Here is a 14,070-nt window from a genome sequence, read left to right on the forward strand (position 1 = left end):
GATGAGTATAATCTAGAGTAATTATTACAGAAGTTATCATATATACACTTAAAATAACTTATAGTAACTTATGTTAGCCTTATGATTAAATAACAGGAGTTTATTAAAACTATACTTATGCTAACTTACGATAACTTAAAATAGACAATGATAATTATATACAGATGTGAGTAATCCTAGCATAAAAGTAAGGAAAACATCACGATATAGCCTTTTGGCAGCTAAGGCTCAAAACAGGGTAAAACCTGGTGGCAGGATCACAGGAAGGATGTTAGTGAGGCAGGTAGAAAGGAGATCTGGATCTACGACTAAACTACTTAGACTGTGTCAGGGGAAACTGTGTTTCCCGCTGCCACTGCTGGAAATTTAAGAGATTCTAAGGATTTCAGGTAGTGGCGTCTGAATACTGTCGGCGACTTCCAGCCTGTATACTTTTTCAGATCATCGAAATTCATGTGTTGGAAATAAGTTAATTGAGGTGGCTACTGCTCTAATGTCGTGGACTTGGGGAACTAATCTGGGTTGGCTTGTTTAATAAAGTATAAGATCTGTTGTCTCATTCCTTTTAAGGAAATAGTGCCACCTTTTTCCCTCATGAATAAGGGACCTGAGGATCTAGTAGATGTCCTGGAAAGATAGGCTCGTAAGGTTGTCACTAGACATAGAGAAGGGTCTTGAGGAAGAGGGAGGATCTTCCAAGGGGCCCACCTCATTAAAGGATCCTCGTTTTTGGCCAAAAATTTTCGATCTGGGGAGAGGAGAACTTCTCCTGATGGGAGAAATTTGATATGGCCTGAGTCTCTAGAAAGGGCCAACAGTTCAGATATCCTGGCTCCTGAAGCCAGACTTAAGAGAAATAATGTTTTCCTTAGGGTATGTAGCTACACGAATCGTTGTCAGTATCTGAAGCCAGTCTGAGATCATTATTTAAGAACCATGAAACTGAGCTAGGTCTCTCTGATGGTCTGAGCCTAGCACAAGCTTTAGGAATAGACGAGAAATAAGAATCTGTTAAGTCTATCTTTAAGCCAAATTGAAAAATTTTCCTAAGAGATGACTTATTGGTAGTAATAGTACTGGCTATTAAACCTTTTTCAAATAAGGATCTGAAGAAGAAGATAGCCAGGTTAGTAGTCATGGTTCGAGATTCTGTTTTCTTCAGGAAATTTACTAGCTTTTTAACAGTTGCGTCATACTGACGTAAAGTTGATTCTCTTTTGATCTTTTTATTCCGTATTCTAAGAAAATGGATGTTTGAGGATCATGTTTGCATCTCTCTTAGCCCGCGAAGAACTTCATGAAGTCCATAAAGTTAGGGTTTTGAGAATTCCTGAGGAAGCGAACACAGTCCTCGTTTGCACTGGTTGAGATAGCTTGGGGTTGGGAATCCATTGAGGCCGGAGACCCAATTCCAGAAGTAGTGGGAACCAGTTGCTCTAGGGCCAATCTGGGGCTACTAGAGCAATTTGCCCTTTGAAAGTCCTGAGTTTGTTCAGGACTTTCAACAAAAGATTCACTGGAGGAAAGATGTATACTTTCTTCCACTGATTCCAATCTATGGCCATGGCGTCTGTGGCATAAGCCAGAGGGTCCAGGTTGGGAGCCACATAGCACGGGAGCTTGTGGTTCGATTGTGATGCGAAAAGATCCACCTGGAGGCCTGGGACCTTTTGGCATATCCACTGGAATGAGCACCTGTCCAGAGACCACTCTGATTCTAGAGGAACTGAATGAGACAGGGCGTCTGCTATCACGTTCCTTACTCCCGCCAGGTGAGTGGAGGATAGATGCCATTTGTACTTGGCTGCTAGTGAGAAAATGGCTATCATGACATGGTTCACATGGCTTGATTTGGATCCTCCTCTGTTGATACAGTGTACTACTACTGCACTGTCCAATACCAGCTTGATGTGAGATTTCTTGGCTGGTAGAAGCCTCTTCAATGTGAGGAACACTGCCATAGCTTCTAATACATTTATGTGAAGCTGGCGGAACTGAGGAGACCAAGTCCCCTGTACTTTCCTGAATTGAGAATATCCTCCCCATCCGCTTAGAGAAGTGTCCGTGTGGATAACCAACGCCGGAGGGGGAAATTGAAGAGGAATCGACTTAGATAGATTCTTGACCTCCGCCCAGGGGCGGAGTCGTTTGCGGAGAATCGGCGGGATGGCTGACAACTTGTCCCGAGACTTGTTGTTTGCTCTCGAGCGCCAGACCCGGTTTATATCTTTCAATTTTGCCTTCAGTAGAACATCTGTAACGGAGGCAAACTGGAGAGAACCTAGGATTCTTTCCTGGTTTCTCCTTGATGTTTGTCTGCATTTGAGGAATTGTCTTGTTGCTTTGGCTATTTCTTTCCTTTTGGCCAACGGAATTGACAGAGTATGGGAGTTTAAGTCCCATTGAATGCCGAGCCATTGAAAGCGGGAGTCCGGCATTAGCCTGGACTTGGCCTTGTTTATTTGGAACCCCAGATGTTCCAGAAACTGTATTACTTTGACCGTAGCTTTGCGGCATTCTTCGACGGTTGTTGCCCAAACGAGCCAATCATCCTGATACGCTACTACCATTATTCCCTGAGCTCTTAGTTGTTGAACTACTGACTCTGCCATCTTCGTGAATACCCTGGGGGCCACGTTCAACCCGAAGGGCATCACTTTGAATGAGAATGCCTGGTTCCCTAGCCTGAAACCTAGGTACGGGCGGAAGTGTCTTGCTACTGGGATATGATAGTATGCGCCTGTAAGATCGATAGAGGTGGTGACGGCCCTATGGGGAAGTAAGGTCTGCACCTGCGAGATAGTCAGCATTTTTAACTTGTCGCAACAAATGAATAAGTTTAGACGGGACAAGTCTAAGATTATTCTTCGTTTGGCTGAGCCTTTCTTTGGCACGCTGAACAAGCGACCTTGAAAATTTAAAAGCTTGACTTTTGATACTACCCCTTTCTGAAGGAGTTCTTGAGCATACTCCGTCAATTCCGATGTTGGTCTCTGAAGGAAGGTCTTGGATGGAGGAGGACCATTGATCCAGCTCCATCCCAGTCCTTTGGACACAATACTTTGTGCCCAATTGCTGAACCCCCATCTGTGGCGATAGAGGAACAGTCTCCCTCCTACCTGAGGGTTCTCACTGACTTGGGGCAGGCCGTGACCCACGTCCTCCCGGGAAGTGCTTGCCTCTGCTAGGTGTTCTTCCGCCACCTCTTTGGCGAAATGCACCTCTAGCCCTGCTGCCTCTTCCAAACCTATTAAAGGGTTGGAACGCTTGCCCTTCAAAGACTGGGTTGAAGGCCGGTGACACCGCAAACGAGGTAGAAGGCTGGTTCTGGGAAGTCAGTAGGAGGAATGGCTGAGACTGACTCTTCGAGGTGGAGGGTTGTACCACCTGGGAGACCGGCACAGCCTGTACCACCTGTTGCTGTTGGGTAGCCTGGAAAGGTGGGAATTTCCTAGGCTTTTTCAGCTTCTTTGCAGTAGAGGAAGTAGGTTTAGTCTTCCTCTTACTTGACAGACCCCAACGGACCTTAAGGCTCTGATTCAGCCTTGTCGCCTCGTGCTGAACCTCATTGACCAAAGCTTCTGGGAAGAGGTCAGCACCCCAAATAGAAGCCGCGAGCAACTTATTGGGTTCGTGGCGAATAATCGCCTTTTGCAGTACGTGTTTCCTGCAATTGCGCCTTGCGACTGTAAAATCATACAGATCACACTGAACAGTGTGTGTCTCTGCTTTAGCCAACAACTTGAACAGAGGTTCCGTGCCGTACGTTACTGCTGCAACCTCCGTCATTACTAGGGCATTTGAGGTCCTCCCTAGCCTGGACCTAGCATCAAATTCGGCTTGAATAAGATTGTCTGGGAGCCTGGGAAGCCTCTCGCTGAATTGTGTTATTGCACAATCCGGCTTGAGTTTCCCTACCGTGAATGTGGCTGGAAGATCTGTCCAAAGGTCTTCGGTGCCTGGAAGGAGAAGGGATGTGGGCTCCGTTTCCCGGAGTTGAGGCATGGGCTCGTCTTTCATGGCGGCTTGGAGAGTCAACTCCGCTAACTTTGTGGTGAATGGAATAGGGGTTTCTCCGTCCGCCACAAAGATAGTAAAGGGGCTCTTAACCCTCTTACGCCGACTGGACGTATTTTACGTCGACATTTTTTGTCTCCCGTGTGCCGACTGGACGTATTTTACGTCGACTTACAAAAGTTTTTTTTAAATTCGCGGAAAAATACTTATAGGCCTACCAGCCTAAAACTTTTGAATCACGCGCCTTGGGGGATGCTGAGAGTTCACGGATCAAGGTGTTGTTTTGTTTACAATCGTTACGCACTAAAAAGTACCTGTGACACATCTCGGAAATTATTTTGTCACTTTGACATAATTTTTGTACCATTTTAAATTAGCCGTTACATGAAGTATTATATATGAAAATGTGCGCATTTTTATGTAAAATACAACAATAAAATACTCATGATTGTAGCTTTTATCAGTTTTGAGATATTTTCATATAAATAACGATAAGAGCCAAAATTTCAACCTTCGGTCAACTTCAACTCTACCGAAATGGTCGTAAAACGCAATTGTAAGCTAAAACGCTTATATTCTAGTAATATTCAATCATTTACCTTAATTTTGCAACTAATTGGAAGTCTCTAGCACAATATTTCGATTTATGGTGAATTTATGAAAAAACTTTTTCCTTAAGTCCGTGCGGTAACTCTTCCGAAAAAAATCATGCATGCGATTGTGGTAATGTTTGCACCATTTTAAAATTAGCCGTTATATAAAGTTTTATATATGGAAATGTGGGCAATTTCATGCACAATACAACTAAAAACAACCCATGGTTGTAGCTTTTATCAGTTTTGAGATATTTTCATATAAATAACGATAATTGCCAAAATTTCAACCTTCGGTCAACTTTGACTCTACCGAAATGGTCGAAAAACGCAATTGTAAGCTAAAACGCTTATATTCTAGTAATATTCAAGCATTTACCTTCATTTTGCAACAAATTGGAAGTCTCTAGCACAATATTTCGATTTATGGTGAATTTATGAAAAAAATAACATTTTCTTTACGTCCGCGCGGTAACTCTTCCGAAAAAATCATACGTGCAATTGTGGTAATGCTTGCACCATTTTAAATTAGCCGTTACATAAAGTTTTATATATGAAAATGTGCGCAATTTCGTGTAGAATACAACAACAAATAATTGAAGGTTGTAGCTTTTCTCATTTTTGAAATATTTGCATATAAATCACGATAAATAGAAAAAAAACCACGTTCGGTCAACTTTGACTCTACCGAAATGGTCGAAAAACGCAATTGTAAGCTAAAATTCTTACAGTCTAGTAATATTCAGTCATTTATCTTCATCTTGAAACAAATTCGAAGTCTCTAGCAAAATATTTAGATTTATGGTGAATTTAAAAAAAATCTTTCCTTCCCTCCGCGCGCTGATTCTCCGCCACAAATCTCCGAAATACGTACGTCCCATTCTCGGAATATTTGCTCCGTTTCATATTAGGCATTTCATAGAGTTTTATATATGAAAATGTGCGCAATTTCATGTAGAATAAAACAAAAAACATTTGAAGGTTGTAGCTTTTCTTATTTCCGAAATAATTGCACATAAAAAATATATATATAAAAAAATTCGACATTTGGTCAACTTTAACTATCAGATATGGTCAAAAACTGCAATTGTAAGCTAATACTCTTAAAGTATAGTAATATTCAATCATTTGTCTTCATTTTGAAAGAAATTGCAAGTCTCTAGGACAATATTTAGATTTATGGTGAATTTTTGAAAAAAATATTTGTTTACGTCCGCGCGTTACGAATTCATACATTATTTTGTGATAATATTTTCTCTGTGTTGCTTTTATCTTTTTACAATGTGTTATATACCAAAATGATTGCAATTTAGTGTACATTACAACGAAAAAAAAGTAACTTGTTACCTTTAACTGTTTGCGCACAGCGTGATTTGAATACAATATATGAAATTTCGTTTTTGCGCTATCATATATCGCATTATTTATATATGATAATGATAATTTTTTTCATTTCTGATGATTGCATACTAAACTTCAGGCAATGACAAAAAAAGGAGCCAAAAATGAACTCTTAATCTTGAAAACTAAGCGCGCTGTGATTTTTTGAAAAAAATATTTTTTCCGCTTCCGCGCTCACTCCGAAACCCCTCCGGCACACGGGAGGCAAATTTTTATTTACTGCTCCGGCGTAAGAGGGTTAAAAGCTTGAAGCTTGGTATTGATGCAATCCCAATCCTCCAAGCTCCTCAGCCACTCCCTTTGGGCCTGATCTCGGCTGTAGATCACTGTCTCTTTGGGAATCCTGTCCTCCCTTCTCATCGCCGTCTCTGTAAGACGGGCATAACCAATGAATGGTGGCTGTAGGTCAGTGGGGTGAAACTCGAAGTCTTCCAGCCTTCGAGTACCGCAGTCCGGCAACGTCAGCATGCCATCTTTAAAAGGGGCATACGACGAAACCCTCCATGGGTTATTTGCTGTGAAGTGAGGAAGGGTATCGTAGTCCGGCATAGTTTGCACCGCCATACCGGGCTGTGGGAGAACTGCTGCAGGGTTCTCCCGGAGACCTGCCATCAGATTCTCTAGGTTGGTCAGTCTCTCCGAAATGTTCCGGATCGACTGACCCGACTCCTCGAATGAAGTAGAGATGTGTGATAACATCTGCTCGAACTTGTCATGAACTAAGTTCCCGACATAGTTCCCCATTTGCTGCATGATGTTTGCAGTAAACGTTTCTGTGTCAAAAGGACTAGGGTCCTTGACCACGGTAGGAGTCTTGGGGCGTGCCCCAGTAGAGGTCGAAGGCTCAGGATCAGTAGATGCCTGGGCCTTATCCTTCGAGGATTTGCCTCTGGACCCTTTTGAGTACGAAGAAGAGGACTTTGACTTCTCTGCTCCAGGGTGAGCCGAAGGCTTATGAGATGAAGAAGACGTGGTCTTTTTGGATGCTGTCTTCTCAAGGGTCTTCAACTCATGCTTCCCTTTTACCTTAGGGATAGCCTGAGTGGACTTCGGTCTGACCGAACATTCACTCTCTGAAAAGCCTTGGAAGGAAGTAGAAGACGGAACAGGGGAAGAAGATCCAGAAGGACCCAAGGGAAGCCCTTGAGCCCCCAACAAACCTGCCTCATCCAACATACTACCTGTATCACCTACCGCCATTGGTTCCAGGTTCAAATCCAATGTCACCACGTCGTCTGCAATCTCGGGGTTGCCCTGGGCCGCCAGCGCCTGGGCCACCTGAAGCTGGATGGTGGCAATGTACGGGGCCGCCGCTGCCGGGTCGACGTAACAGGTGGACTTACCTCCCGGGAAGAGACGGACAGCCATATTCTTGTCCAGGATGTATGGCTGCCCCTTTGTTATGTTCTTACCAAACCCGCCGACCCAGGCCTTCAGGGTGGCCGATGCGGCGTCCTTCACAGCGGTAGCCTGGAAGAGAGGGTTATTGTAAGCCCTAAAACGGAAGTCTAAAGTTCTATGATTAATCATATAAGCCCAAATATCATTTTGTATCTCTTATAGGACTGCATTTGTATTGTCAAATTATATAGCAAATAGACTCCGGTATATACTTACACCGGAGGAAAACTGCTCCACAAGATCATAACAGATCGAGCAGGCTTCATGGTGCCAGACCGCTATGTCCCCATAGCGGATGGCGCAGACGGCGTGGGTCCGGCAGACCTCATGGCCACAGGGGTCCTGCAACACGGCGTTGCAACCGGATTCTTGGCAATTGGTAGCCTGTAAGTGGACAGATACATGAGTCTCAACACTGACTAACAAGGCAAGCCCGTTAAGAGATATGACACTCCGCCACATGCCGGAGTGGAAATATAGGTGTTAACCTTCTCCTGTTCTCCTGTAGTGGTGAGTGTCCAGTAGGTCTGGTATACTAGTTAGAAAATTTCCGGCGCACCGGGGTAAGGAGTTCCACCAAACTAGTAACCAGCCTATACGCCGGGGTGAGGAGTACAAGGACGGCGGGGAGGAACATGAGAGGGTTAACCCAGTAATAAGTCATAACAAGATTAGAGGGAGCACAGCTCCGCCGTAGAAAAAACTCGCAGGCAGGAGGAGAACCCGGTTGGTGAGCGGGCACTCCGCCGGCTAGCAGAATTCTCGGAAATTAAACATATACAAAATATAAAATGATAACAAGAGAAAAACAATATATAGATGCATGTAGCAGAGCTACTCTCCATCACCCCCTAAAGGAGCTGGCGGAGCCAGCCGCTGGCGCGGTGGGTATAAAGGGGGTGACTGGGGTAGGAGAGAGCGATAAGGGACCTGAGGAGGTCTGAGCACGGACAAGCGAGATGGCCAGCCTAGCCCGAGCGTACAGGAGACATCCCCGTGGAACCCAGGGTGAGAACAGTATGAAGAGACAGTCTCAAATGTATTCCCCCATGACTCCCATATCCTCTCCAGGTAGAGAGGAAGAGGGGAGGGAGCCCGGATGGGTGCCGTGGCAACATGAGCGAGCGATACCTGCCTCCCCACCCCCCGTAGGGGAGAGGGAAGCAGGGAGGGGGGACTGAGCGGGTGGCTCATGGCGATCGCCTGGTCCACCGTGAACGTGGTAGGGCCACGCGGTCGGATGGGCCAGGTGAACTGAAATAGCCTAGGCTACATCTAACCGTCTTAAACATGCAACATAAAATAAGCATAGTTATCATAACAGAAGGGAAAGGAATCATAAGTAATAGAGAAAGTAATGTCCTAGAGAAGCTAGGCTAACTGACCTGGGAGGGAGGCCGCCTAACTACTCGGGAGCTGGCCTCTGCCGATACGTAAGAACGGAGGACAACGGCCAGGGTAGTAGGACTAAAAAGAGAAGGACACATGTCCCAGATGCCTAACAGACCTAGACAAAGGCACATGCATGCATGAACACTGAGCTAAGGTAACAAGGCATAAGCTCAATCGAGCTAGATTCCCATAATAATAGAATAGCACATCTTGCACAACACGGAAATATAATCATAAATACTGCACAGTCATAGCTACAACGGTATGGGAGACCGAAGGAGCTTGAATAATGAATCACACGAGGCGAGCCGATGGGGCTAGCCTGTAGCCATGTCGCAGGAGGCACAGTCATAAAACCTAAATAAAAGCGGTAAAACGGGCCCTACCTGGCTAAAATTATGTGAAACACTTAGGCAGTACTTAACTTAACTGCGGCGATGGCTTGGAGCTCCATAGCGAAAGAAAATCCACAAAACAGAAGCACAAAAGCACAGCGAGAAAAAACACTTGTGTGCGGGATGCTGCTAACGAAAAGGATGGCCGCTAGAGGCGCTCGTGTTGGCGTGGGAGCACTGGTAGTAGTAGTTGCTGGCGCAGGCTGCGTATCAGCTCTCTCTAGCAGGACGATTTTGTGAAGGAGGGATCTAAATGGCAAGAGGCCCGTGGTAGTGGTTTCACTCGCCCCAGAAACCATACCGGCACCCTCTTTTTATAGGGTGAGCGAGTCAGAATATTCTGACATCCCATTTTAGTTTTTTCTCTGGTAATGTTAGCAATATTTACCTTAGAAATATGAACTAAAAGGATATTTCACAAAGCGACACAGGTTGAACCCAGAAATTGGAGACATAGCAGACAAAGTGGGGAAGACACACTGGATTTCTTTGCTTCTACAGGCAACGGAGCTGACTATACCTGATCTACTTTTAACTCTAACAGTGGCCTTTCTCTTTCTATAGAACCCTTTCCATTTTCTCATAATGAGATTTAAAAATCTTCCACATCTGCTCGTCCCATCCCTGGCAATCAATACAAAGTTACCTCCCTGATACATTCCTGTCCTCTATACTTCATGCACTTAAGTGTGTGAATCGTAACTAAGCTTAGCCATTCTAGTTTTACTGCCTTTGGTAAAAAGCCTAACACCTAACGAGCTAGAGTTTGACATAATGCCCAGGTAAATACTAAGGTTATTTTAAAGAAAATGATTAACTAATCAAAGCAAAACAACCATCCAACAAATACTTCACCAAATAATTGGAAAATACAAAAAGCGATGAAGCCAACTGCTGCGAGAACCACTGATGTTGATCGGGAGCCGGCAGAAAACGAATTGTTGGTTGTGTGTGTGGCTGGATTATACAAGCTAAAAAACAAAAACCTCAAAACACAAACACATGTACTCACCTCAGACTCAGTGAGAGGACAACAACCACACAACAATTCAACAACTATGCAACAAAGACCACTGCACAACAATCACTATAAGCACCAAAAACCAGTAACACAACAAGTCAACACCGCCTACAACATCAAGGAACCACAACAACAACACTCCAACAACTCATCTACACCACCACAAACTCACAAGCACAACAACTTAAACAACACAGGCACAAAACAATAGCTTCCATAAAACACAAAATAGTTGACCATCAATAATACTGCTCCCAAAACTGACTAAGCAGCACCGGCTCCCCTCACAGAGACGCTCACTCCTCCAGACACTCGTAACCGACGCTTGCCACTGATATACACAACAGAGTGCCACAACACAGACACGCTTACGACCGCCATTAAACCCCTCCCATTTATTCCTCCTCCAATCTCTCTCTCTCTCTCTCACGCAACCCTCGGAGACATTGTCAAATATAAAATACCATTATCATTCCTCCATATCTGCTCAGCAGTACTGGGTGTTCCCAAAAGTGGGCAGGTCCCGTTCACCTAAACTAATAATAGCAGCACTGCTGCCAAAAATTGAATTTTTGACTGCCGTGGTAGAAAGCTTTCAGCTATGTAAATGCTTAGCAAGTCACTTATGTGAAACTAGAAATAAACTATGGCAACATGAATACTTTCTGATATAATTTTCTTCATGATATACATGCCAAGTATGCAGAATGTTAATTATCTGGTGACAAGGTATGTAGACTTTTTGTGAGAATGCCATCTACATACATATTTTCAAAACTGTAAACGATTAGTTTAAATAAGAACTAAATGTACTGTACTTGGATCCTAAGTGATATTTGATAGATCAATTTCTATGTGTTCAGTGAGGTAGAGCTTGTTGAATCAGATTGCATTAAAAATTAGAAAACCTAAAACTAAGAACATGAACTTACTTAGTGGATTGTAACTAACATTCATCTACAAACCTGTAATCCCACCATATATAGCAAATGAATTATCATAGAAAAATCTTCGTTTGATAAGATCATTCATTTTGGCCCGATCAAAAAAGTCTTGTGGGTACAACTTCAGTGTCATATCTTCAAGTTCCTGAAAAAAATAACAATACATAATACTATAATACTATAGTACCCTGGTTAGATAAACAAGAGATTTTATTAATCTTATATATCTATAAATATATATATATATATATATATTATAGAATATATATACATATATATATATATATATCATATATTTATATTGATTATAATATATATATATATATAAATTAATATATAATATAATATAAATAGATTAATATAATTATAATTTATATAAATATATATATAAAATATGTATATATAATATATATATATCTCAGTAGGAAAAGAAGAGCGTAGGTTAAAAGAGACCACATTTTATTTGTGACGCGTTTCGTTTTTTCTTCATAACATTTTCAAGACTAAAAGACACATTACAGTATTTTAATAGTAGTTAAAAGATTATGTAAATATTGGCTGACAAAGCTGAGAAAAAGTAGCAACAATAGGATAATAGCTTAAATCTTTAAAATAAATTGCAACAGAATACTAAAAAATAAAACAGATAAGATCTTTACAATAAATTACAGCAGTATACTAAAAACAAAATGGAGGGAAAGACAGAGATGGAAAGTTTACACTACAAATGAATGACTGAAGGATTTATATTAAAAGCAAGGGATAAGATGAATTGTCAAGATTAAGATCTGGTTTCCTTAAAAATATTTCTATCGACTCAGAGATTCTCAATAATGACTCTTCTCTAAAAGTACCCAGCACACTAAAATTTTCAAATCTTCTACCTGTATTACATTCCTCTATGTGCTGTAAAAACAGTGATCTGGTTGGCTTGGCCAGCAAGCATCCAGTATGAGGAGAAATGCCATAGTGTTCAGAAGATCTTGTCCGGACCGACCGCTTTGACTGGCCAATATAGATGGAGCTACAGGCCTCACACTTGTAAATATAGGTGATGCCAGACAAAAGTTTGAAGGTAGTTTATCCTTATGGTATAATAATGCTTGGATAGTATGGTTGTTGGTAAATATTAACTTGGGCTTAATGTGGGGAAAGCTATACTTAACATATTTCTTAGATCTCTGGTAATGTATTTAGAACAAGGATCACTTGTATATGGAAATTTAAAATACATAGTTTATCAACCCTTGGCATATCTATTTTGCTATTTATACTATATTTATTTTGCTATTTATACTAGGAGAAATATTTAGGAACTTTTTTATTTCTTTATATATTATGTTATTGGGATAGCCATTAATTTTGAAATAGTTTAACAGAAACTTTATTTCTGAGTCAAATGCATGCCAGGAGCTGCAGAGAGAATATGCTCTAAGTATTAAAGCTTTAATGTTATCTATTTTAAAGTTAAAGAATGTAGCACTTTGGAAATTAATTCCAAGACCAGTAAAGGTAGACTTTCTAAAAATGCTAAAACTTAAGAGCGACTTATTGTTTGCGGTAGTTTTTGTAATGCTTACATCTAAAAAGTTAATAATATTACTTTCTTCATGTTCCACAGTAAACTGAATACATGGGTGTTTACTAATCAAGTAATCATGGAACCATTGTACATGACTTAAATGCTTGAAAACCAAAAATTGTGTCGTCAACAACCTGTGATAAACGATTGGTTTAAACTCTAGGGGACAATCATCAACTCATCATTTTTCATAAAAACAAAGAAATATGTTGGCCATTGGGGCTGAAAGTGGAGTTTAAAACAATATCAATCGTTTCCTTAGTTTCAAACTCTATTTAAAATAACATTGAACAAGTGAAAAATATTTCAAGAAATGCTTTTAAAATGCTTCTTAACTTATGCATAAACTATAACCACTTTTTATTCAATAATTTGCACTACAAACAATTTGAGGGTTTTGCCATGGGATCTCCACTTTCAGCCCCAATGGCCAACATATTTCTTCGTTTTCATGAAAAACGATGGCTTGATGACTGTCCCCTAGAGATTAAACCAATCGCTTATCACAGGTATGTTGAAGACATTTTTGGTTTTCAGGCATTTAAGTCACGTACAGGGGTTCCATGATAACTTGAATAGTCAACACCCTTGTATTTAGTTTACCGTGGAACATGAAGAAAATAATATTCTTAACTTTTTACACAATCTTTTAACTACTATTAAAATACTGTAAGGTCTCTTTTAGGCTTGAAAATGTTATGAAGAAACAACGAAACGCGTTGCATATAAAATGTGGTGTCTGTTAACCTACGCTCTTCTTTTCCTACCGAGATTGAGATATCCAAAACATCTGTTTACTTACACTAAATATATATATATATTTCTATATATATATAAAAATATATATATATAAATAATATATATATACAGGCAGTCCCCGGGTTACGACGGTCTCGGCTTACGACGTTCCGAGGTTACGACGCTTTTCAATTATATTAATCAGAAATTATTTCCAGGGTTACGACGCATGTTCCAGAGTTACGACGCCTACAAATGCTGATCTGGCAGATGAAATATGACACCAAAAATGCAAAATAATCAATATTTAAAGGTTTTTTTTTTATGAAAAATGCAATAAGAATGCAGTTTACATAATTTTGAATGCACCTAAAGCATTAAAAGTAAGGTTTTCTTAGGATTTTTGACAATGTTCCAGCTTACGACGATTTTCGGCTTATGATGATTTTCGGCTTACGACGCGTCTCAAAAACGGAACCCCCGTCGTAACCCGGAGACTGCCTGTATATATATATACAGCACCATCCAGGTGCTGAGTAATAGGCCATCATATAATAAGCTCTTTTATTAAGTGCTATATTAGCCA

General features: G+C 41.2%; 1 protein-coding gene across 2 annotated transcripts in view; it reads right to left on the reverse strand.

The window, feature by feature from the left end:
- LOC135200302 (glycine--tRNA ligase-like) overlaps positions 1-14,070 on the reverse strand; it is a 674,105-nt gene that overhangs the window by 553,348 nt on the left and 106,687 nt on the right. For both annotated transcript variants that reach the window (XM_064228841.1, XM_064228850.1), the window contains exon 3: positions 11,186-11,309. In XM_064228841.1, the coding sequence (XP_064084911.1) occupies positions 11,186-11,309 (124 nt within the window). The remainder of the gene's footprint in view (positions 1-11,185; positions 11,310-14,070) is intronic.

Source organism: Macrobrachium nipponense, chromosome 23 (assembly GCF_015104395.2).
Source record: "Macrobrachium nipponense isolate FS-2020 chromosome 23, ASM1510439v2, whole genome shotgun sequence".
NCBI lineage: Eukaryota > Metazoa > Arthropoda > Malacostraca > Decapoda > Palaemonidae > Macrobrachium > Macrobrachium nipponense.